Source organism: Muscardinus avellanarius (genome assembly GCF_963383645.1).
Source record: "Muscardinus avellanarius genome assembly, chromosome: 2".
NCBI lineage: Eukaryota > Metazoa > Chordata > Mammalia > Rodentia > Gliridae > Muscardinus > Muscardinus avellanarius.
Genome location: NC_137787.1, coordinates 32738972 through 32765087, shown reverse-complemented (window position 1 = coordinate 32765087; position 26116 = coordinate 32738972). Strand labels below are relative to the sequence as shown.

At 47.1% G+C, this 26116-nt stretch overlaps 1 protein-coding gene across 6 annotated transcripts in view; it reads left to right on the top strand.

Annotated features, from left to right (window-relative positions):
• NRP2 (neuropilin 2) overlaps positions 1-26116 on the top strand; it is a gene marked incomplete at both ends in the record, with an annotated part of 114945 nt that overhangs the window by 6083 nt on the left and 82746 nt on the right. For all 6 annotated transcript variants that reach the window (XM_080688970.1, XM_080688968.1, XM_080688969.1 and 3 more), the window contains one exon: positions 9078-9255. In XM_080688970.1, the coding sequence (XP_080545096.1) occupies positions 9078-9255 (178 nt within the window). The remainder of the gene's footprint in view (positions 1-9077; positions 9256-26116) is intronic.

The following is a 26116-nucleotide window of genomic DNA, read 5'->3' as shown; positions in this document are numbered from 1 at the left end:
CAGGGTCCTGAACACAGGGAGGAGGGCCAGGAGGACAGGGAGCCCAGTGCCACATGCGCGGGGATGGAGAAGGTGTCAAGTGCTTCCAGCCCGCGCACACCGCAACTCTGAACACACCTCTCATTGTTCACACCAACAGTTTACTGGCATAGACAGAGGAAAGGGAGTTTTCAAATTGGCAAGATGTTAGTCTTTCCTTAAATGCCACCAAATAAAGTTGGCCATTGGACCTCCTAGCTTCTGAATCACTAGAGCCACATGACCTGGGCTCAACATTCAACTCAGCCACGGGCCAGCTCTGCGACCCGAGTACCCTGTGTGATCAGAGTGCTTTATCAATTTATGCCTCGTTTTCTTCATCTGTAAAACGTGTTTGATAGTAATCCCTACCCCACAGGGTGGCTGGGCTATGTCAGATCACACAGAAAGCCTATTTGTGTGATGTGTGTGTGTGTGTGTGTGTGTGTGTATGTGTGTTACTGAGAAGTGAATCCAAGTGCATTCTACCTCCTGGGTATACTCCAGCCTTTTGTATTTTTTGTTTTGAAACAGGGTCTCACTAGGTTTCTGAGAGTCTCACTAAATGGCCGAAGCTGGTCTCAAGCCTGTAATCCTCCTGTCTCAGCCTTCCAAGTGCTGGGATTATAGGTGTGTGCCGCCATGCCTGGCTAGGAAGCCTATTCTGAAGTAACTTAATCTGTAAAACACCTTCAGTGGCGTCAGCTGTCTCGTGATCATAGAAAGCTCACTAAACCATTTGGGAAGTTTACTTCATTTTTATGAGATTTTGGGAGGATAAGTTAATAATTATTCATTCTCAGGTCTCCCCCACTAAACCTTTGTGTTTTCTACGTGCCAGATTATCTCTCACCACACTGTTGTTCAGAGATGGATATTCTTTTCTGCTGGAGTCTCGTCTTAGATTTATGTTTCCTCTTTGCTTTTCTTTTTCTCCTTGTTCTGTTTTTCATGTTCTCACCTCTGCTTTTGTTTTTTAATCTTTCTTCTTTTCATTTCTTTTCCTTCCTTTCCATCCTTCGTCACTGAAAGTGTGCTCAGCAGGGAATAGTGTGTTTAAGGCACTCTCCCGAATGTGTAATAACTTCTGCTTTGGCATTAAGGCCCCTCTCAGCAGCTGAACTAAAAAAAAAAAAAAAAAAGTCGTCAGAAAGACAAAATAGCTTTTACCCAGCAAGACTCTTAATAATCCCATTTCCCTCTGGGTCTTCATAAAAGAGTCATGATCTAATCCAGAAAAATGGGAGGGGGGCTGGGAATAACAAAAAGAAAGTTCTCCCCCATAGCTTGTGGTGGATGGGGCTGCTGGCCAGCTGGGTGCACATGTCCCTGCTACCCTGATCCCTGCCTCCAAAGATGCTTTGATAGCCAGCATCAGGTTCTGAGGGGCTTTGAGCACAGAAGATAAAGAGAATTGCAAATTACTAGACTGAATGATAATAATAATTATTTGGATAAAGGGGGGAAAATAAAGCAGATGTGCCCCAAAGGCATATTATGGACCAGAGATAGGGGCCAGGGAGAGGTTGAGTAGAGAGAGGTGGAGTGAAACCAGGCAAGAGGAAATCCAATGGCAGCAACTTTAGTGATAAGGTAGTAGTTTATATCTTTGTGGTGCAACTGACAACAAATAGTATAGAACTTGCCATTGAGAGTTAGGAGACAAAAACAAAGCAAACAAAAACCCTCAGGATAAATTAGATCTATTAATAGAATTAAGATGTATGCATCTGTTGAACTTTATCATTAGCTAAAGTTAGGGTATCCTAGGAGACATAGCTCACACTAAGTCCTTCTTGATCAATGCCTACGTATGATTATCTCAGACACGTTAAATTCTCAGTTCACCACTAAGAAATAGTTTGCATTTAAATATGACTGCAGATGCCGGGCGTGATGGCGCACACTTGTAATCCCCCCGCTTGGGAGGCAGAGACAGGAGGATCGCACAGGTTCGAAGCCAGCCGCTCTGGCTTAAGAGACCCTGTTTCCACGTAAAAAAGTATAAAAATAGGCCTGGGAGTGTAGCCCGTGGGAGTGTAGCCAGAGGTAGAATGGCTTCCAGGAACCCCAGTACCACCAAAAATTAATAATAATAATAATAATAATAATAATAATAATAAAATAAAACTGTATGTGGAGAAAGGGGGTAGAAACAAAATAATTTGTGATGTCTTTCAGAATTTGTGACATCTAGTTATACTTTTGGCATTATTTTAGTTTATTCTTAAGCTATTAATTCACTAAATCTGACTTTGGGGAAAGTCTCATAAGGTTTGCCATATCTGGATTAGAAAGGTGTCATGACCTGGAATTGCTGGTGGTCCAGTCCAGAGAAAGCAAATAAGGCCATCCTGAACACTCCCAGTCCTTAGAAGATGCTAAAGAGCCTCAGCCCGTAACATACAGGGAGGTAAAGCCTACTTCTAGTGCCCCTGCTGTAAGGGATGAGAAGGGGCAGAGCTGGGTAGATTTAGAGCCAGGAAAACCATACAGGGGAAGAGGAAGGGAAGAGATGAACACTGCGTTTCTTTGGGGGGGAATTCAGAAGCTGCAGTTTACAATGTGTGGTTGGAAATAATTACAAATAAAGTTAGAAATAATAACTTGAGTTCAACTCACAAGACCCAACTCACAAGGCCATCAAGTTTGGGCTTCATGTGCTAACCAATGGGAAGCCATTGATGTTTTAACATATGCTTCAGTTGATCTAAATAAACAAAACACACACACACACACACACACACACACACACACACACACACCCTTTTCTTTGGTCTTTAGAGAGAGCTCAAAATTATTATTCTTCTTTTTCCTTCCCCAAATGTCAGTCCAAATGGTCAGAAATTGTAATCCCAGACCTCTCATCAATGGCATCACAATTGCATTTGCAACGAGGGCTGGGAAAGAGTGGACATAAATATAAACTAATGATATTATATCGGCTGCCCTATTGGAATTGCATTTGTTTATGATATAAGATGACAAATAACAAGGTTACCACAGGTGGCATGATTCGAGGTCAAGGGAGGTAATCACATCAAACTTACATTTTACCGATTAAATGAGGGTTCATTTTTAGACTCCAGATTGAGGGGAAGAGACGTTCAAAGAGCCCTATTTCCAGACCCCATTTCCCGTTGTCTCCTGGTGAGTTCACTGGAGCTGTGTTAGAGGGAGTTTGCTTGTTCCTTCCTTTCCATGCGCGTGGGCCAGCTTTCTCTCCTGCTGCCTGGACCTGGTCTCCTTCCTGCTCAGATGGTTCTTTTATTCAGATTTGAACTTTATCACTGCTCAAGTTCACAGGGATTCCCATTTGCGGGGCCTTCGGCAGGGGCATCACTCACTACCACCCGCCCATAAATTGAATAGATTGCATCCCTTCCCGTTGCCTTAGGAAGTGGTCAAACAGCCACATTCCTGGGCTGATGGATTGGCTCATTTCTTCCCAGCTTAAGCCAAGATACGGATTTTATGAGACTGTCTTGTGGCAGGCTGAAGTCACTTTGAATAAAACAAAATCCAGCCTCAGCTCACAGAAATAACTCTTCAGAAACAGCTTATCCTGGGTCGGTGAGCAGAATTGAGTGGAAACTCCAAACAAAGGACAGAGATGATCTGGGTGAAGGATTTGAAGTCTCTCCTTTTGGTCTTGCTTTCCAGGCCTCCCTGTTGCCGATGTGCTCCCACACAGAACCGTGTATCCATAATATTTATAAATACACAGCCGCAGACTCAGTAAAGAAAAGAAGCTCATGTCAGTAGAGCTAATGTGATTAAAAGAGACATTGGGACTTTTTGTAATACAAGGCAGACATGTTCATCCCACGGTCCCCAAGTTTTATTTCCGGCTCACCTGGCTTTTGGATTATTCCCCGCATTTTAGAGGTGAAAAACCCAAGGCTCATCGTGGTTTACTCACTTCCCCGAGATCACCCAGCTTGCCAATCCTGAGAATAAACTTTACTGTGAGGCTTTTTAACCCTGCGCAATGGTAGTTCTAGTCAACTTCACAGAGAGAGTGAGGAAAGTGGCAAAGTGATGACTTTCTCTCTGTTTAAGTGAGTGAAAGAGCTTCTTCTTTGCCTTGCTGCTAATGAGTCAATGAAAACAGCATGTGACAGGATTGTGCTGGGGGTAAAAATAATAAATTAGAAAGGAAATAAAGTGTATTCTCTTTAGGGCACCTTAAACTGATCATTTTCCTCCACCAAATGTCCTCAAGTGTACAGTAGCCCCCTTCCCCTTGGCCATGAGAAGTGCATTCTGAGACCCCCAGTGGATGCCTGCTGCCTCAGAGTACCCAACCCTATACACTATGTTTTTCCTATGCATACATTTCTAGGATAATGTTCAATTCCTAAATTAAGCACAGGTAAGAGATTAACAACAGTAATAAAACACATCAATTCAAACAATGCAGTCATAAAAGTTATGTGAGCGTGGGCTCTCAAAATGCCTTACTGTCCTGAACGTGCCCTTCTGGTGACTCTGTGAGGTGATACGCTGCCTGCAGGATGGGATGGAGTGAGGGGGGGACACGGGCGGTGTAATGTAGCATTAGGCCACTAATTGACCTTCCCCCAATATGTCAGAAAAAGGACCCTGGAGCTGCAGCAAAGCCATAAGGATGCCATTTGACCGCAGGTAACTGAAACCACAAAAATGGAGACCACAGATAAGGGGGGGATTACTGTGTATAAGAAAGAGATGTCTCCTAATCCCTCCACTCTCTTCTTTGCCATATAGCATTATAAAGTAGCAAGGGAGCCAGCTCTAGCTCAGTGGGTTTCAAACCATGTTCCAGGAGAGGCCCTGGGGATGCGCAGGATGCTGAGCGCCTGGACTCTAAAGGTGGCTGGCTGCCTCCCTCCCGGTCCAAGAAGAACTCAGCTTTCACCTGTCTTGTACATTGGAGTTCTTGGTAGAGTTTGATCAAAGGGGAAAAGCACCACTTCTAAAAATAGATGACAGCAGCTCACCAAATATAATCCACTTGCTAAGATCCAGCTTACAAAGGAGCTCCCTTCCTCCTTGTGCTGGTGTCAAGCTGGTAGCTGCCCCACAGGCCCCTCCCACAACAACCTGTCCCTTTAATCCCACTTCCAGCCAGCTCAACTAAGCCAGGGCCCCTATCAACGCACAGCTCTGGCTTTGTGAAGTAAGCTGTGAAGTAAGCTGAACATTCAAAAGTCCTCACTGCAGTCAGGCTTGGGCAAATATCATCAGTTAAGATCAGGACCTACAGTTTTCCTTTAAAACAACTTCAATTAAATTTCTCTTAGAGGCAGACTAGATATTTATTTATTTATTGGTGGTACTGCGGGTAGAACTGGCTTTTCTACCTCCGGGCTATACTCCCAGCCCTATATTCTATTTTATTTGGAAACAGGGTCTCATTAAGTTGCTGAGAGCCTCACTAAGTAGCTGAGGCTGGCTTCGAACCTGCGGGATCCTCCTGTCTCAGCCTCCCAAACACGGGGATTACAAGTGTGCATTACCACGCTCGGCCAGACCAGATATTTAAAAGCTCTTCTTTTACACCTTCTTAATTCTCCCTAAAAAATTAAATATTACCCAGGAACCATCAATCTGTCTTAAAATGGGTTCTCTAGAAAGACTTGCTTCTCAGTGCACAGGGACAATGTCCCTTTCCCTTTTTGGGGCCAGGTTACTCCTAAAAGCACCAGGTGAGGACACTCTAGCCTCCAACGAAACAATCAGGGTTGGGGGAGGTAAAAAAATTTAAACTCCGATATTTTATATTTCAAATGAAAATACTGACGTAGCTATCATGGGGGCAAGTCGGAGCTCTGTGGTTTGGAACTTAGTGTTCTTTTTCCTTGAAATTACATGATAGGTGTCCTAGCAGGGTTTTTTTTTTTTTTTTTTTTTTTTTTTTTTTTTTTTTTTTCACCTTTGGGCCTCTGACCTGACCCAACTCATCCCTCAGGGTCCCTTCCAGATGGAGGAGGAAGCTGCTCTGAACTTTCAGGGCCTGGGTTTTGCCACTTCTCTTAGGGAAATGAATTTGCCCCAGGTTAAAGGTATTCACGAAATAGTTGGAGAATGAGGTCTCTTGTCAGCTCACCAAACAGGCTCAGTAGTTCCAACTTCAACAGGGCCCATTTCCTTTCTGTCTATGGAGATTGGCCTTAAGGGGTTTGCCCTGAGTTCAGCTCTCCCTGGGCTTGGCTCCTCCAAAAGAGGGCAGAAAGCATTCACGAAGTTCATTTGGGAACACAATAAAGGCCTACAAAGGAATGGACGCTATAGCCCTTCACATGAAATTCTAGCTCATTTCTTTTGGGGCCTGTTTGTTTTTAAGGAATGAAGGGCCCTCAACCTTGGAAATGAAAGATCACTTATCAAGCAGAGAAGTAGAAGGACTGTGTTTTCTTTGCTGTCTTTACTGATAGCTTTCAAGAATTCTGTTCACTCCAAGAAAAATAGAGACAGAGATTCTAGTATTTATCTTTGTGGATATATATCTGTGTAAATGATGTGTGATATTTTATGAGAGGGTGTGAACGTGTGTACAGGACTAGAGTGTGAATTACTGATATGTATATGTAATTGATGTATGTTCAATATCTATGTTTGTATGTGTTTCTGAGTGTGAATACAATCCAAACAAGAATTGAGTTTATAAATGTTTGGGGATTGAAAAGGTTATCTATACATAACCGAAGCAAATGTTTTAATGAGTTCTTAGATATTTCAATAAGTGCCTTGATTTTCTTCAGATAAAGAAAAGGTAAACTGGCCTATTCCTTTTTTCCTGTGGTTAAGTGAAAATTAATAACAGAAAGAGCAGACTATCAGCTATGGGTCATACTATATAGTTTTTTTTGGGGGGGGGGGGCGGGTGTAGTGGGGAAATGATCGCTCCCAGCATAAAGGAGGAATAAAACCTTTTGAAGAGTTTTCTGTCTTCTTTGCTGATCTGTGTGCCTGGTCTAATTACTAAAAGCTTAAGCCTGGGGTTCAGGGAATTGAGGGAGAGAAATTCTTCTTTTAAGAGTAATTGGAGAGAAGCAGGGAACCGGTGGGGAAATAGGGAGAGAGTGTGGATGATGTGGAAACCATAAGGGTTACTACACAGGAGCTCAGCTCAGGTTTCCTGTGAGGAGTTCTAAGGCAAAAAGTGTGGCTTGGGGTGAGTTAGTGGCAGGGCTGCAGTTTTCTGCAAAATAGCTGGCGGAGGGGCTGGATCCAGGAGAAAATTCCTTCTGCTAAGTTGGTTGAAGCAGCTGGTGATCTCAGTGCCCACACCTCTGTCTTCGCAGAGGGCCACTCCCAGCCATGTTCTGCTTGAGTCAGACTAGTGGGCCATCCTGTGACCAGCTGGAAGATATTGGGTACCCAGTGTGGGTGAGCACCGTGGGGGACCTAGAAAGCCTGCAGGGCGCTGACTGTAGAAAAAGGGTGGCTGCCCTGGTTGGGAGGGGCAGGCCTATTGTCCTCCTGGGCTGGGGAGGGGGGGTCATTAGGCAGAGGATGGTGTGGTGTCTGCTAGCTGGAGGAAATGGCCCGCTTTTGTTTTTCACCCAGTAGGAAATGGACCTGAATCCATTAGATTCTGGGCAGTTCAACAGGACACAGTTTGAGCTCTTGGAGGCTCAATGCCGAAAAGACTACTTGTGTGGATTTGTGCCCTAAGCTCCATTGTGCAGCGTGCCCATCATTTATGCATTTAAAGCCTGTCAGGCTGGTAATCTGAAGCAGAGGCCTGGAAGACAGTAATGCCAACAGACACCGGGAATGGTAAAGTGCACCTGTAGAGTTAAAAATGCATGACCCGTTCCCTCAAAGAGTGAACACAGGAGAGAGACCCCGTCCTGGAGGGTGGCTGCTGAGCCATCATACATAATTCACGGGCCCATGCTGCTCCATGCAGATGGCGATATTAAATCGTGATTGATGCTAAGAGACGCGCACATCTCAGGAAGGTCTCTGAGAGGCTTCTGAATATTTCCATGTCTCCCGTGCCTCTCTCTCTTCTAACCGTGGTATTAAGCAAAACCCCCCATATCCCAAGAACCCCCGCTAGGGACTGCAGAACTTCACTCCCAGATAGATGTGATTCTTCAAATGTCAGCGCCCACCTCTCCGGCCTTTGAAGGTCGCCCCTTCCCTCCTGGCTCACGGGATGCTCTTCCCCTCCAGCCAGGCGCTGCAGGGAAGGGGGAGCCAGCTCCTCCCCTGCCGCAGTCCCTCTCAAGCCAAGCTGGACAAAGCAGCAGCACACTCTGGTGGTGGTGACCGGGCAGGAGGGATGGTGGCAGAAAGCACAGAGAAGCCGGGTGGCACAAAGCGCCTTTGTCGAAACTCTGAGGCCAAAGCTAGTAGATTCTCCAATACTGAATTTTCCATTCGGTGTATAATGAAATAATAAATCAAATTTGTGGTGTGTGTGGAATTAAATGTTTGGAGGCTTTGCTTTTTCCTTCTTAAAAAGGAAAAAAAAAAAAAAAAGCTGAGATTGCCCTCCAGGGTCTGTTCTGGCCCAAAGCTGAAAGTGCTTCCTCGCCCCACTTTGTAATTGTTAACAGGCTCACTGTGGGTCAGCACCACAAAACCACGGGCTGTCGGTTCCTGGAGCTTTGACTGCGGGCTGCCCAGGCTGGGCTGGGCTGGGCGACACCCAGAAAAATGAAGGATTTATGAGATAGAGATAAAGATGGGGGGTTGAGCGAAGAGAGGAAGATGGGCCAAGAAAGGAAGGCAAGGAGAGGAAGGGAGGCGTGCTGAGCGCACAGCCTTCTTGTTTTCATAATCTCAGACCATGTAATTGGGAATATTTATGACTGCTTCTGAAATACTGTGTGTGTGTGTGTGTGTGTGTGTGTGTGTGTGTGTGTGTGTGTCATGTGCGGTCCTATGAGTAGGGGGGAAGGATGAGCTGAAATAATCTCTTCCACTGAATGAGTAAGTAGGTTAGTTCCTGGGCCTGCCATAAAAGGCCTGTAAAATAGTTTAATCAGCCGCTGGGAGAGGAGGGAGAAAAGGCTTGGGTAACATATCTGAAGTTCTCAGATCCTTGCTTTCTCTTCCAGACCCACCCTGTGGAGGGCGTTTGAATTCCAAAGACGCTGGCTACATCACCTCTCCGGGTTACCCCCAGGATTATCCCTCCCACCAGAACTGCGAGTGGATTGTTTACGCCCCTGAGCCCAACCAGAAGATTGTCCTCAACTTCAACCCTCACTTTGAAATCGAGAAGCACGACTGCAAGTAAGAGACACCCTGTTGCACCTTGTTGTGTGTGTGTGTGTGGGGGGGGTTTCACACCCCCCAGCAGCCCCGCCCCGGGCTCTGGTCCCTTCTGTCACCCCACAGCCCCAGAGGAGAACTTCCATGACTTTCATTTTCAGGAGAAATAAGGTGGGGTTGACCCAAGTGAGGGGGTGGGCAGTGCGTCCTGTTGCAGTGATGCTTAGAGCATAAGTAGCATCTGCCTCCAAAGACACTGGTGAAGGGAGAGCCCCCCCTGGGGCTGGGACAGGCAGCAAGACCCCACCTCTGGACTCCTTCCTCCTGGAGCTCTCCCCGCAGAGAAGCCCCACCCGCTTCCTTAATGAAATAGTTGCCAGATTCCCAAGTGGAGACTTCCTCTGCCCCAGCTGCGGAGGATCAACCCATTACTTTCTGGAGTGGCAGCTGGTGGCCTTCTAGAAGGAGAAAGTATAAACTCCTGAGCCTATAACGGTAGGTCTAAGACGCATGTGAATTCTTGATATCAGTGCTGCACAGGTTAGTGTCTCACAGCTGGGATTTTGGAATTTCTTAACAGGCCCGGTTCTAATCACTTTACAAATATCAATCCATTCGGTTCCCCCAAAGGCCCTGGAAGTTGGTGCCATCACCACCTCCATTTTGCAGGTGAGAGCACCGAAGCACAGAGAGGTTGAATCACTCGCCCGGGGCCACTCAGCTGATTTGTACACACCAATTTTGCCACCTTGGAAATATTTAGACATTTTTGAGTGATTTTAAAAGGCCATGATCCCTATAAGTTCAGGCAAGGAAGCAGGCGGTTTTGCAATGTCAAGAATGCAGATGTGTGCATGGTCTAAAGAGCTCTACCTCAAATTCTTTCCTCCTTGAAAGAGAGTAAGAATCTTTCTGTGCAGAGAAAAACCTGCTAATGATCATGTTCTGCTCCATACAGGAACCTGCAGCTCGCCCTAAGTGTTCAGTGCTCCCATATGATTAAGAAATACTCCAGGCATTCTTTGTGACCAAGGCATTGTGAGTCCTGAAAAGTGAAGTTGCGGGGAGAGGTACGAGGGGCAGGGGACTCCCAGGCCTTGCTGGAACGCAGGCCAGTGCAGGCCAGTGCCTCTGCATTGAGGAAGCAAGGCTCATCTTTGCCTGGACCGTGAGGTCAGGGAATCCGTGTCATTATTGTCCCCCCAGGACTACTTTACACCTCCAATATGGTCTCTCCTAATAAGAGGTAGTCTTTGTTGAAAACCAAAGGGTGGATGCTCATGTGACCAAGAGTTCTTAGATGAGTTTCTAATCCAGAGCCACCCTTGACAGAATGGATGATGTTGGGTAACATGTCAGTTCTGCTGTGTCTCCTGCCCACCCCGGACACACCAGCTCAGCACCCCAAGCCATCTGCTTCCCTGACAGAGAACTTAACCAAGAATTGGGGCAGAGGAGCTTCTTTAAAAGGCATCTGGGGAGCTGGTGCATCTGGCTGGCCTGCGGAAGGTTGGCACACACTGAAGCAGAAAGCCCGGAGCGCTTGGGTCTAAGCTCAGAGAAATTTGACTAAGCACCTCTCTCTACCGAGGGCCAAATTCTGTTCTGCTGATGCCAGCACATCTCCAGGAGAAATTGCTAAGAGGTCATTTGATGTATACTCACCCGCAGTGGCACTGGGAGAAGGCAGAACGTTTTGGAAGGAAAAACTCTGTGAGCATGGCTTCAAACACATTTGAAATAGAAAAACATGCGTCCTGCTTTGCGCTGCAGGCCGCCCCTGCCCCTCACAGGCCTGGGCCCCTGGGGAGGGGAGAACACAGCTGGCTGGACTTTGTCAGCAGAGGGCACACAGTCAGGCCCCTTGCTGGAGTTAGAGCAGAGGAAGCAGGTGTGTTAAGGGGATCGCCTGGCTTCTCAACCTCACTAAGTAACTTCCTGTTTTCTTCTCCACACCCCATCCCAAGCTCTGGCTTCATCCTAAGAGGTCAGGAAGGTCAGAAAAAAATCCCCCTGGAGCCCATTTCCCCAGTGCCAAATTATCAGGAAGCTCTGATAGTCAGAATTAAGGGCTATGCTGAGCTCGTCTGCTGCTCCCGCCCCACCGTGCCTCCTCTGCTCCTCCTTTTTCTCTTTCTGTCTTATTCACTTTTATATTTAGGAAATATACATCTGGTTCTCTTAGCCTCTCGCTCATCAAGGTAATTTTGAGGTTTTCCCCCCGACATTCGCATTCCAAACAAACCGGCTTCCCTCTCTGCACTGCCTTCTTTAACTCTCCTGTGAGGGAACACTTAGTGTAATTGGAGTCCTGGAAGCTCTGTGCTGTAGCTCCCTTCCCTCTCCCTCTCTCTTCTCTACTTCATTTTTGTTCCAAGGGATCTTCTGAGGTTGCAGAGCACTTGCTATCAAAGGAAATTAGTTCCTTTCTCTTTCCATTTTTGGGGCATGTTTTAAATCAGATTTGGCTCGCCAGGCCTATAACGTAAATACTTCCCGAAAGAAAGCTGCTCCAGCTTCAGCTGCCCTTCTGATGATAATGTGTAAGAACCACACCCTAGCAAAAAGGAGAAATGGGTAGGAAAAGTTTTCTTTTTTTTTTTTTTTTAAGCCAGTCCAGCTCTGGGACAGGACAGTGGTCAGCATGCCAACCCTGCCCAGAGTTTTCTCTTGTGCCTTGTTTGTGCAGGATTAGCTGTGAGGATTGCTCCTTTCCTAGGCCCTGTTAGGAAGGGATTATCCTCGGTCTTGGCCTCTGAGTCCTTTACTCTCTGTACCTTTAAATCTACATCCCATACGTTGAGGCTGTTGCTGAGTAAACCCCAGATCTTTCCCTCTAACCTCTGCTTATAGTTTTGTTCCACTGAAGTTTGCTGTCTGCTTGGAAAATTTCACTCACAGGCCTCGGTTTTGCCTGACTCAGTGCAATGCAAGGCCACTACGGTCTCTGCCGAGCTTCCTCTGACTCCTCCCTCCTGCCATCCACAGGGATCCGGGCTCTGGGCACCCACAGGCCATCCTGGTAGCAATGATGGGCAGAAACCGCTGGCCGCTGTGGCACTGCCAGGTTCCTGTGCCCAGGGACAGAAGGGCAGGATTCGGGGCTGTCTGAGCAAACACAGAAGCCAATTTACCCCTGGGGAGCAGAGGATGCTCCAGACTGCTGCTTTGGCAGACAGAAGCCCTTCTCTTGAGTCATCAGCCACCAGGCTGAATGTTAGGGTTTTAGAAGAACACTCAATGCCGAGCGGTTTTTCTATCTCCAAAATTTGAAAATGTACACTCACCAGCATGTCATACACAGCTTACTAGTGAGTCCACACACAGGCCTGGCGGCCCAGCCCCCATCCTAATGTCCCAACCAAATCGCCCAACTCAGGAGAATTGGGGACTTTTAGAAACCGGCCTTTCCAGATGGGTACCTGGAAATATATTTCTAGGAAGTGCAAAAGCCACTAGGAAGATACAAATGACTATTTTTTAAGCTAAAGACCTCATAAGGAGGTCTACACTAATGAGTCATGAGTATTATGTTTAGTAGAAAATCATTTATCCCATATCACTGAAGAACAGTGCCCCATCAAGATGAAATTTCTAGCTACTAAAAGATAACCATTTAAAAGTTCCAAAAGTTCATTTTTCAGGGGTTTCTGGTAAAGAACATTTTTAAGTCATGTGCCACACTCCTGCGTCTTCTTAAATAGAGACAACACATAAGAAGAGCCCATTTTTTTTTTCTTGATGATTCAGGTTTCCAGTTCTAAATTTCACTCTTTGTGACAGAGGCCCGGCAGTGCCATGTTTGAATCAGAGAAATTTATTTAATGGTGCAAGGGATGGAACCCAGGGGCATTCTACCTCTGAACCGCACCCCCAGCCCTACTTTATTTTTTATTTTGAAGCAGAGTTTTGCTAGATTGCTGAACATCTCACTATGTTGCTGAATCTGTCTTCGAACCCACCACCCTCCTATCTCAGCCTCTGGGATTACAGGATTGGGCCCCCATCCTCGGGTTCAGACAGATTTAGGTTTGAACTTCTGTTGACATTTTAAGCTTCCCAGGCCTCAGTTTCCCCTTCTATAAAACTCTGATAATGACAACTACTTTGCCAGATGTGGCAAACAACCACAGTCCTTTGCCAGGTTACTGTGCCTCCCTTCTGTAGATGCACAATAAATGAGCAATTGTGGTGGTGGTAGCATCTTTGTCCTTTGTCCTGGCCGGGGAGTCTGGGACTTGTTCCCATCAGTTCTCTTGCTGTTCCTTCCTGTTAGAAGCTGGCCTGCTTCCTACAGCCTCCTCCTCTTTACTCATCTTTATTTATTTATTTATTTATTTATTTATTTATTTATTGGTACTAGGAATGGAACCCAGGGGCATTCTATCTCTGAGCTATGCCCCCAGCCCTATTTTGTATTCTTTATTTAAACAGGGTCTCACTGAGTTGCGGAGGGCCTCACTAAGTAGCTGAGGCTGGCCGTGAACCGCGATTCTCCTGTCTCAACCTCCCAAATGCTGGGATTACAAAGGTGCACCACCACACCCCGCTTTATCTTTACTTTTTTATGCCTATTGATTTTGCTTCAGGAGTCCTTGGCTCCTGGAATCTAAGTTTTGCCCCAAACCAGAGCAATCCCCAGGCCAACGTTTTTAGTTTGTTTCAAGCAGCCGAGCTCATAGCAGTGTTGGGACTGGGGAGCAAGTCCAAGTGGCGAAGAGTAAAAGCCAGAGCGCGTGGGCTCCTCCGAATTGGTTGAGATGCTCAGGATCTTTTCTTCTGATCTCCCCGCCCCCCACACTCTGGATATTTAAAGTTTGGGATATTTGGCCTCTGGCTAAGTGTCCTAGATAAACAAGATGTGCTTCTGCTCCTGTTTATTTACAACTGAGGGGGCCTCTAAGTCTTAAAGATGTGTCTAGTTCTCACAAAGTGGGTGACTCTATCTTAAAACAGTAGCAGCCTCCCAGGTTGATAAATTGACCACAGTAAACACAGTGAAGACAGCAGATCTCACTAAGCTGGCCCCTTCCCACCCAGCCATCAGCAGCCCCCTGCCCAGGAAACAGCCTTCATTCCAAACAACCACATACACACCTGCCGGGAACCCTGAGTTTCCAGTGCTCCAACCTTCTACCCCTCCTACTCTGGCTGCAGGCCCCCTCCCCTGCCCTGCGGGCACCTTGCTCCCTCCAGTTCTCTTCAATATGCCTGCCCTTAGTCTGTCTGTCTGTCTCCATCTGTCTTCCCTCTCACTGTGTGTGTGTGTGTGTGTGTGTGTGTGTGTGTGTGTGTGTGTGTGTGTGTGATGCTGGGGATACCTCTGAGCTACACTCCCAGCCCTATATCATTTTTTATTTGGAAATAGGTCTTACAAAGTTTCTAAAAGGCTTCCTAAGTTACTGAAGCTGTTCTTGAACCTGCGATCCTCTATTCTCAGCTACTAATACTAATACTACTAGATACTAATCCTAGTATCAAGTACTAGGATATAGGAGTATGCCTGACCACACCTGACTCTCAGAGCTTTTTTTTTTTTTTTTTTTGTGGTACCCAGGGGCATTGTACCTCTGAGCTACACCCCCAGCCCTATTTTGTATTCTTTATTTTGAAACAGGGTCTCATTGAGTTGCAAAGGGCCTCGCTGAGTAGCTGAGGCTGGCTGAACCCCGATCCTCCAGTCTCAGCCTCCCATCTCAGGGCTTTTTATATCAGCTTGATTTGCTTGCTTTTGTTCTTGGGTGGTCATCTTCTGTTCTGATCATGAGGGCACAGACCCCCGTATTTCATTTCTAAACCTGCAGCACCTAAACCTGAGGGTGCTAGGCAGGCGCGCGCAGGTGACTGTTTTAGTGATGCTGTTACATTAGAGAAACCAGGGCAGAGGCAGGCCTGCCATGGATCCCACGGGGAGGTAGACAGGGAAGAGGACCTGTCTATTCACGTGAGGATACACCACATCAGAGCCTGACCCCAGGCCAAGGGGCAGGAGGACGGGCTATGAATGTCACTCTGTGACTTGGCTCTCTTACCAACAAGATGACCACAGCCCCTCCGTCCATTTCTCAGGAGGTAGTTATTAAACATGCGCAATGTGCTGGGCATGATGGCGGCATTGGGAGCGGGAAGGAGGCAGCCCCCGACTCTCCGCTCAGTCTCACATAGCGTTGGGAGGTGGAGCCAAGGAGAGGGGTGCGCAGCACTTCGGGAACAGCACCTCTGAGCCTGGCACTCGACTCAGCGTTTCTCACTCAGCTCATTTAATCCTCAAACACAAACCTTGAAGGGGCCATTTTCCACTTTATGGATGAAAATCCCTGGGCTCAAAGGAGTTAATCAACTGCCCTTGGGTCCGCCTCACTGAAGTGGCAGAGAAGGAACTTGAAGCCAGACACCCCACTTCCATCGGCGTGTTTAGTGCTTCTGCTCTGCCCCCTCCACCCTGCGGGTTCCCGCCAGGACCTGATGTGGACCTGTTACCTGGGCCCATAGTACCCGGAACAAGCCTCCCCTTGGCTGGGAGATCAAAGAGGAGGTGGTGCCTGCGTGGTGCCAAGAAAAAGGGGCTGTGCGTGACTGGTGGCCCAGGCAGAGGCAGCAGGCTCAAAGATGAGAACAGGGGGCTGTCTGATGGCTCTGGGAAGCACAGCAACTGTATGTGGCCAAACTGTTTCCTTCCCTGAGAGCATCCTAAGGGTGGAATAAGAAGGACTGTCCTGTGACTTGCTGATGCAAACCCTTTTCCTGGCAAAGAGGGGCCTTAGCAATGCTATTGAACTTTACTTCCTGGCTGGGAGACTTCCCCCATCTCCACTGGAGAGGGCTGTGGCCGGGAAGCAGGAAAGACTGAGATTATGGGGACCCAACAGCCCCGCCCTCCCTGTCCACTGGAGGGTTTCTGCAGCTTCATAGCCTACATTCAGGGACCCCTAGTTTAATGCCTGAGAAAGCCTGGGTACCATACTGGATCAAGTCAATATACTCCTTCCTGCGCAGGCTTTCTCTGAACCCACTTCTCCCCTGTGGGCGGGGTGGAAGGCCAGATTGCCTGATGGGAAGTGTGGTTTCCCCGGAGGCCCACTGAAGTCTCTGGAAAGCCAACAGGGCTAAGCCAGCGTTCTCTGTGGTGCAAGAGGGTGCCTGGCGCTCGTTCAGCAGGAGCCCTCGGGTGGATTCCTCATGACATTGTGACAGATTCACAGATTCCCATTCCCCAAGGAGCCAGCCAGCAGTAATGCTCTTCTGTTCTGCCACAGCCCCCGCTAACGACAGGAACAGACCCACCTGCAGGTGTCATGATGGGAACCTCTGCTGGCTGTGCTCTGTGGGCGGAGGCGAACCCCAAACTCTTAGACCTTGACCCGGACCCCGCCCAGGGCCTCAGCTCACCCCAGCAGTGGGAAAACAACCCACAGATTGTTCTCCTCTTCCCAAGGTTAAAGAGCAGTTGGGACAATGGTTATTTTTGGCAGTTTGTTTTTAAATATGCGATGTTGCAATCGCCAGGCTCTCCAGGCAAGCTCCGGCTGTGGATGTCTTTCTTAACAACGCATTTTATCTTCTGATTGAGAAAATCACCTGAGATTTTATCATACACAATCCCACTTGTTCTGCCTTTCAACCCTGGTACCTTCTCTGAACCCAGAGATCCCAGAGGGCCCGCGTCTCACCCCATGTAACTCCTTGTAATCCTACCATCTAATTACACCGGCTGGGAGTCCATCTTCAGAAATTCAGTGAGAGCTTCAGGTTGGAAGGGAAGATGCCAAGGAAAGACACTAGACCTTTCTAAAACGGGATTTGTATATTTTCTGGTAGTCATGAGCCTTGTTGGGAAAAAATTATATATATATATATATTCTCTATGTTTTGTCCATTTTAGTGACAAAGGGGATTTAAACCTTTGGATGAAGAGAAACTCAAAAGATAATTTAATTCCATTCTACTTCTGTCTGGATAAATAATCCCAGGGGAAAAATATATATGTATATATATTAGCTGCCCTTGTCTTTTCTTGTAGAAAAAAAAGAAGCTTCTATAATCGTCCTTCATTACAGGACCTTGTGTCTCACAATTCATCTCAGTTGATTGCAGGGAGGATGGTTGTATTTCATTTACATAATCAAAAAATTTTTTTTCCTAGAAGGAAAATCCCTGAAAAATGTAAGCTGGGTAAAAATTAATTTCTTAAAAAAAAGAAAAAAAAAGAAAGAAAGAACATAAAGAAGAAAGAAATAGATGTGAGTTGGGCTTAGGTCTGGGAGGGCAGCCTAGGACTCCACATGATATAAGAAAGTCCACATGATTTTTTAATGTCTTTTTCCCAGCTCTGTAGCCAAGCAAGCCTCTTGGCAGTCTTTATATATGTTTCTGCTCCTCTCTGCCACGCACCAGTAGGAACTGACTCAACTATATGTTTGTAGGCCGTGCGGAGAGATTGTCAGATAGACAATCATGGCAAACCTTTACTGGGTTCTCACCAGACATCAGGTGCAGCTCATGTTTGGCTCCACAACCACTGAGACTGGGCCTAGAATTCTCCCCGTTAACCGGGTGCAGATACCGAGGCTCTCAGAGATCACACAGGCAGCCATGGCAGGGCTGGCTGGGACGCCAGGCAACCCAAAGCTGCCTGTCTACCCGTGACGGGCCTCCACGAGCTGTCACCTGCTGTCCGTGCTCAGGTATTTGGGGCCCCTCTGATCCCCTGAGATAGCACTGAAAGCCTCTTCGCTTCCATTCTCTTTTTATTCCTTTGCTTTGCCTCTTCCTGGCAAGTGGTCACCTCCGGATGCCGGCGGGGCAGTCAAGGAAAGAAAAGGCTTTCTGTGTCCTAAGTGCAAGCTGGAGGCCTGGCTCGGTCAGTGGTCTCCATCTGACCCCCCCCCAGTCCTCTACCTCCTACTCCCCTGGCCCACGCACCCCACCCCCAGCCTCTTCAAATTCCCTGCCAGCCCCACCGCCACCTTCCTTCTCCATCTGGACTCCTAGGTTGGGAGGGCCAGTAATGGAGTGTCAGTGGAAGTAATTGATTCCTCACACGGAGAGAATTCTCTGCCTTTAGTGTCAATGGAGCTGAACCAGATTCTGGGAGGGTGAGCGAGACGTGTAAACAGTCCGTGGCTGAGCTGTCAGGGCCAAGCGAGACATGCTGGAGGCCGGGCAGGAGGGAAAATGGGGGAACAAATAATTGTTTTATTGGGAAGGAAAGGCGTAAATAATATTTCAGCCCAGGAATTGGCAGTGTGAGGATGGCAGCGGGCTAGCTGTGGAAGGAAGCTGGAGGCAGGTTTTAATAGAAGAGAGTTTCTTTGTCTCAAGGTAGGAGGTTTTATCCCTGCCCCACCCCCTTCTCCCATTATCATCATTATTATCATTAAAATAATTACCCTAACAATTACAGTTGATGAGACCTCAGGTTTATAGAGCACCTTTCATCTAAAAGTTCAAAGTGATTTATCTATGTGTCATCCCTTTGAGAGCGGTAGGAGGGTAAGAGAGTATTATTATTTGGGGGTCTTATCTGTTGGGAAACTGAGGTCCGAGTAGATACAGGATTTAGTCCAAGCCTGAAAACCAGAGGCTAGGTTAAATGTTGGGGTCTTAACTTCTCTTCTGGAGGTCTCTTTCGCTGGGACCCTTACTCACATGAGGTTCTTACCCACGCTGTGAGGGCCCTGCTGGCCACTGCAATATGGGGCCAGCCAGCAGTTCCACGCACAAACAGCCTACTGGTGGTGACCGGACGGTAAATAAAGGTTCTTCAAGGCCTGACTCACACAGCCCCATCCTGCATGGGCACTTCCTGCAATCTGGTTCCCTTTCTTGTAGAAGTCATGTCCTTCCTAGACATATTTCCTTAGAGTCTTATGGGCCCCAGTATTCCCGAATGTTCAGTACTTCCACTCCCAAGGAATCCCAGCAAGTCCCTTCTGAATGGAAGGAACATTTCTCTGAGGAGGTGAGCGAGGGCTGTAAAGCGTGTTGCCTGACAGATACTGGCTTCGCACCATCTTGCCGCAGAATCCACATTCTGCCAGGTCACGGTGACCCAGTGGCAGATGGAGAGGGGGAAGTGCTAGCCCAGCCTCCTCGCCAAGGCCCCTTCCTGCCCTAACATTAGCACAGCCCGTCGTCTCCACAGGCCGGTGCTTTTTACACAGTAGCCACAAGTTTGCCCCCGGAGCCAGCAGGAGCCCTGAACCCTGTAACTTGAAGCTCTTGAGGATTGGAATCCCCAAATGAGGCCCACCACACCTGCCACCTGCTCCTGAACGGCCCCTGCTTGGACTTCTGCACATGGCACATTTTTCAGGCAAGTTTAGTATCTTCCAAGTTTTGTTATGGAGGCTGATGCCAGCAATAGGAGGTAGAAAAGTGAGTGGGAGCCCAAATCCCTGGAAAAAAAATTTTAAAAGTCTTGAATGCAGTGATTGGGTCCCTGGTGCCAAGTACACCTCTGTTCCTAGAAGGCTCCCATTTTTTCAGACAGATGGGGAAGTTATGATTTTGCTGCCACCGTTGAGTCCTCTGGGAGCCAGGGCTAGTGAAGCTGTTCACCCGGCCACAGGCAGGGAGGGATGCTAGGCTGTGGCACACCGGGACCTCAGGGTGCCGGGCTTCGAGTCCCCCTCAGTGGTGACCAGATGCCAGCCCGGAGAAGCACAGAGGTATAAACCCTGCACCCGTTCATGAGATGAGGCAAACTGAGCGAGGCACGAGAGCGTAATTGGCCCAGGCCAACTGAGGACAATTTAGCGACTCCTGGCTCTGCTAGGAGTCACCTTCAATCCCAGGAGCAGCTGCTGCTGCTGCCTCTAAGAAAGAGACATAATCAGTGGGCTCCTCTTACCTGCCGGTACTCTGGTATCATTACAGAATGCTGGCAAGTGGCCCTTGAAGTTGACTGCAGAGAGTGAGGATTCTGTAGATACAGAGCAGACAAAAGAAAGATCCAGCAGTCACACTGAAAGCAGCCCGCCTAAAAACCTTAAACTCCATGCTGGCTCCAGTGGCCTGGAAAATCAACCGTCATATAAGTAAACAGGTCCCATCCAGGTGGCCTCCGGAGGGCTTGCTGATCCCGGAGAGGGCTGATCTGCCGCCCTGTGGCCTCCGGAATGTGCCTGGCCGGGGAGCCAGGTCAGCAGGGGAAGCGGTGCTCACCCTGAGGGTCAGGGCAGAAGTGCTGATGGCTTTGTTGTGTGCCCTTAATTCTCTGAAAGTTCGTGGACAGTGGGACTTATCAGACGCCCTGTCTGGAGCGGCCTCCTTCCTCACGCGGAGAGCATTCTTGGCAGCCCGCTCCACCAGGAACAATGAGATCGCAGGGGCCTCGCCATCATCCCGGGCCTTCTGCAGGAAAACAACCCGCAATTATAAATAGATGTTATTTCTAGTTTCCATTTTCTTGCCTTCAAGGTTTTTTAGGATAATTCCTTGGGTTTGTTTTGGGTTATTCTCTCTGCATACTTCCTTTGCTGGGTGGTCAGATTTCCTTCCTTCTAAAGAGCCGTGGTGACCCTGGCTGTGGGCTGGGGGAAAGGCTCAAAATATCGGAGACTTGTGTTGGGAAGAAATGAAGGGAGAAAATGCCAAGCAGTCGCTATGAAAGGCGGTGGCACCAGTGCTGATAAGTAGAGTTGTAGAAGTGTTGGAGGTCTTGGAGTTGGGTCAATCATGATAATAATAATAGCAACAACAGCATCTGCTCATAGAGCACTTACTCCGCGCCCACCACTCTGCTCTGCCCAACTTCCAGCTCGCCGGCCAGCTCACCAACCTGAAGAAAGGCCTCACAAGTGAGGAAGAGGGCTTCTTTTAGATTTTGTTCTTTTTCTTTCTTTCTTTTTTTTCTTTTTGTTAGGACTAGAGATTTGGACCCAGGAGCATTCTACCTCTGAGCTGCACCCCCAGACCATTTTTATTTTGAAACAGATTCTTGCTAAGTTGTTGAGGGTCTCATTAAGTTGCTGAGGCTGGCCTCAAACCCGTAGTCCTCTCATCTCAGCCTCCCAGGTAGTGGGATTGCAAGCATACACCATTATACTTGGCAAGAAGAGGGGGTTTTGAACCCAACCTGGCAATCTGGTTTCCGAGCCTGGGATCAGAACCACAAAATTCACAAAAACTCAAGTGACTGAAGCCCCGTGGCTAGATTTGGAGAGCCCCAGCCCCAGGTTTGGGAGCATTAAGACTGTAACTGCGGCTTTTGCTTCCATCTGCTCCTGTCTGGTTTCTAGGGCACCATGTGTATGCAACTCTCCTCTTCCCCAAACCCACCGTCCTGTTTTGTTGTGCAGTGATAATGATAAAAATAGCCGGTGCCTCTCAGGTGCTTTCTCAGGCAGCTGGTGTTGTGCTGGGCTGGGGTGCGCCTTTGCCATCTTCCTACAATCCCCAAAGGTGGGAGCTGTTCCTATTTCCATTTTCTAGATAAAGATACAGAGAGGGTGGGTACCTTGCCTATAGCCACGCCCCTAGCAGGTGCCAGACACTAGCTGAGTCCATCCACAAAAGCTTTGCTGCTGCTCCACAGCCTCGCCGACTGATGGATTTTCATGTGGCAGTCCTTTCAAGGGCTTCCTGTCATAGGCCCCTTCCCCATGTGTGAAAACACAAAATTCCAGCATGTGATTCCAGGGGTTCCCCAACCCACTGCAGCTCCTGTATGGACCCTGCTGGAAATCTGTGGACTTTAGAATATGTGGATGATACTTTCAGAGCTTATAAATATACAGGATCCTATTTTCTCGCTCCATGGGCCATATGTTCCCATACGGGTGTATACACGCTTATAAAAATACCACACTTAGAAAAATTAATATGTTATCCCATCTGAACACTTACAAGCTGGAGTTCTACTGGGCGTAGCTTGAAACCATGAATTTCAAATCTGCTCACTGCTCCCTTTGGCAATTTGTCTTTTAATTTTGGCACATCCTGCAGGCTTTGTTTCGTTAGGATGACTAAATAAAAAAGAGCAAGATTTGGTTAAGTCCCTTTCATACCTTATGCCCATTTGGTGGAAACCTGAGACCAAAGATTCGTTTCCACCTGGTACCTGCCGATGTTCTGACGCTGTGGCGATCCAGCCTTTCCATTGCTGTCATTCAACCATAAGGCAAAGGGAGGGAGAGGAGGTCTTTGCGTCTCTAGTAAGGATGCTCAGCTCTGCCTCTGACCTTTCATCATCCTATGACCTTGGGCAGGTCAATTAATCTCTCTGAGTCTCAGTCTCTGCATCTGGAAATGAATGGTCATCATTGCAGGGCCTGGCACGTAGTAAATGAGGATTAAACAAAGTAATAACATCTAACCTGTGGGCCTGGCCTGTAGTACATGCTCAATTAAATGCAATCACTTTCTCTTGATGCACTAGCTTATTAAGTGAGTGATCCCAATGAAAAGGGGAAATCTAAGAAAATGAGATTCACTTCTTAAAAAATGTGACCTGACGGCAGATTTCTCCATAAATGGCCAGGCGCCCGTCCAGACTGATCCCGAGCAGCAGGTGGCCTGGCTGCGGCTTCAGCACTGTGCAGATCACCCCACAGCCCATCAGGTTGCAGGCGGCTTCTCAGAGAAGTTGTGCAAGACAGCCTTGGCTTTTTCCTCCGATTTTCCTCGCAGGTTTTAATGTAAGGATTAATAAGACAGTGTTCATAGCTGTCTTTGAGCTTCCTGGAAGAAAGGCACTCCAGGGGGTAGCAAATGCTCTGGCCTGGATAATCTACTCATGAAATATGGAACTTTGAAAGTGTGAGAAAAATCTCAAATCACTGTGACAGCATTTTAATTATAGTTGATTTGTTTGCCGCTAATAGTGAAAATGCTGTCAGCCTGATTTGAGAGGCTTCTTCCCCACAAAATGTGAGAGTTTGTGTTTTTGTGTCAAGAGGAAACATTTTGGTTTGCAGATGCAACCAGAATAGCTCAGTGGATGTGGTGGGACACAAGGCGGGGGGGGACAACACAGACCAACCCATCAAATCCTTTGGAAGCCCTGTCGTAGCACCCATCTTCCCAGCGCGGGGCACCAAGTGCGAGGCCCCAGGTCATCTGGTCATGGATCCCTCCTTTGTGCCAGGTACCAAGTGAGTATCATAAATTCAGCAGTGAAAAGAGAGAGTCCCTGCCTGTGATGCTTACTATCTGAGCAGAACAATGCAGGAGATAGGCACATCTGTTGACAAGTATATAAGCACGTTGGCAATACTTTTCTAAGAGGATATGAGATACAAAAGAAGGGTATGCATCTGAAACAGGGCATGCCAGCCACGGACAATGCTAACAAAAAGTATCTCAGGCCAGCCAACTATGGTGGCACATGTCTGTAATCCCAGGCCAAAACAGAAGGATCATAGGTTTGAGGCCAGCCTCAACAATTTAATGACACCTTCAACAACTTAGCAAGAACTTGTTTCAAAATAAAAAGATCTAGGGGTGTAGCTCAGAGGTAGAATGTCCCTGGGTTCAATCCCTAGTACCAAAAAAGTAAATAGATAACTAAAAGGAGAGAGAGAGAGAGAGAGAGAGAGAGAGAGAGAGAGAGAGAGAGAGAGAGAGAATATTGCAGGCAGAGGAAAGACCTTGCCATTTATATTATGTCGTAAATATTCTCGAGACAAGAAGTATGAAAGGAGGCATCCCCTGGTTGTCAAAGGTTATGCGTTTAGGACTTGGGCACAGGTGTTCTAAGCGTAGATCGCAATCCCACAAAGGGGCTGTAGCATTCTAAGTACTTCTGTCTGTGATATGGAAGCCCCCTTGCATCTATAAAAATAGATCCTGACCAGACATTCTCTTGATGGGAGAGCAGGGCCCAGGCTTGGAGACTCTTTCTGCCTCCAGCATCTTGCTGGGAAGCGGGAGTGTAGATCAAGTTATGGGCAGTAGAAAGCCTCTTTGCATGTTTGCCCAGTGATGAGCGGAAGAGATGAGATTGTTGCTTTTTCTTCTATCTCTCGTGGACTATTCCAATTAATTCTACCATCAAGAGCCCCACATCCCAAACCTGGGTTTGGGGAGAAAAAATTAAGACTTTTGAAGCTGAGAAAGGAAGTAGAGAATGCATCCTCTAGACACAGGCTCCACAGGCAGATGTCAGAATCGGGGTGGAGAAACACCAGAAGGCGCCGGGGAAAGCATTGTAGAGAGAAGAACCGGGAGCAGGGATGGCTACTTCAGCTCAGAGAAAAAGAAATAAACACAATAATAAGAGGTAGTGTTAAAGCTTTGAAAGGAATTTTTTCATTTGAGAGAGATTATGAATAATGAAAGGCAAACACTAGTTAATATGCCTGTTAGCTGGTTTAGACTGCCTTCCAGAAAATGAGTAATATGGTAAGAGAAGCAGCTTTTCAAGTGAACCTCCTTGGCTGTCCTTGGGGGAGCACGAGGTCGGCACCCCCTGATTCCTTCAAACCAACACCGGAGATTCAAGGCTGGATACAAACCCGCGCTTCCTAACTCAGTTTCTGCAGAGCCCTTCACAAACAAAACTGACAACAATGTGGACATTTCTAAGGAGATTTACTCCAGCTGTAGCAAATCCCTAATCATAAAAAATTCCTTCCAAGGAGTCAGTCACACAGGAGGTAAATGAGACAGTCTGTATGAAGTCAGCAGGCCATGCGGAGGGTGCCCTTTAGACAAAAAGCCAGGTGAAGGACTGTGGGTCAAGTGGGCTTGTCCATGGGGCAGAACCGGGACGCAGGAAGGAGAGCGGGCTTCAGCTGCCAAACTGTAACCCTGGGGTGCTTTGTCCTCAAGCAAACCTGATGGGAAAACCCAGTTTTTCTAATAAGTTCAAGGAATTGGATGATTATGGGCTTCACAGAAGGGCTCATCAGAGGGGTCTTTTAACCAGCTCTACGTGGGTGAGGTTATAGAAGAGTATTTGTTGTTCTCCACATTAAGGCAATTTCATAGCGATGGTCTTTGTTGAGTAGCCCTGCCATGGGGCCGATTCCAACAATTCCCTCAGTGACTCCAGGGACCATTAGTCATGGAGACAAAATCCAGTGGGATGGCAGGGCCTCTCTGTCCCTCGCAGAGAAATTGGCAACACGAGGACTAGGTAAAATGGGTTTAAACCTCTTTACTGAGTGTGGGCCCATGTCCCCAACTCTAGCCTAGGTATTCAGACATACTTTGGTCCTCGCTCCGGTTCTGTGGGATGGATGATGATGGCGATGAAGAATTTACTCTTTCTGCTACATCCTATGAGCTTATTTTTCTCAGCTCTTCAACTTGAAAAAATACTCAATGGAGCCAGGTGTGGTGGCTTGTGCCTATAATCTCAGTTCTTAGGAGGCTGAGATTAGAGGATCAGAGATTCAAAGACAGCTTTGCCATTTAGTGAGGCCCTCAGTAACTTAAAAATTTTGTTTAAAAAAAAAAACCTTTAAATAAAGGGCTGGGATGCATCTCAATGTATCTCAGAGGTAGAATATTTCTGGGTTTAATTTTTAGTACCCAAAACAAAATAAACAAAAACCTTAATGGAAGCAATTTTGTTTTTTGTTTTTTAGCTTACTAAGGAAATGTTGGCTTATAATAAACAATTCAAGTAATAGAAGAGAACAAAGAAGAAAATAAAAATTGCCAATTACCTCACCCCTATGTATCTCATTACTATTAATATTTTAGTATATAGTCTTTCCATTTTTTCTATATGTTTATGCAAGGATATACATATATGGATCTATATGGATATGTGCAAAAATATATACCATTTTCTACCTTTTTTGACTTAACAGTTTGTCATGAACATTTTTCTAGAAAAAAAAAACTACACCTGCAGTACTGTTTACTATAGCAGCAGAATATTTCATTTTACAAATATAACAAAATTGATTCACTCATTCTGGATGGTTGG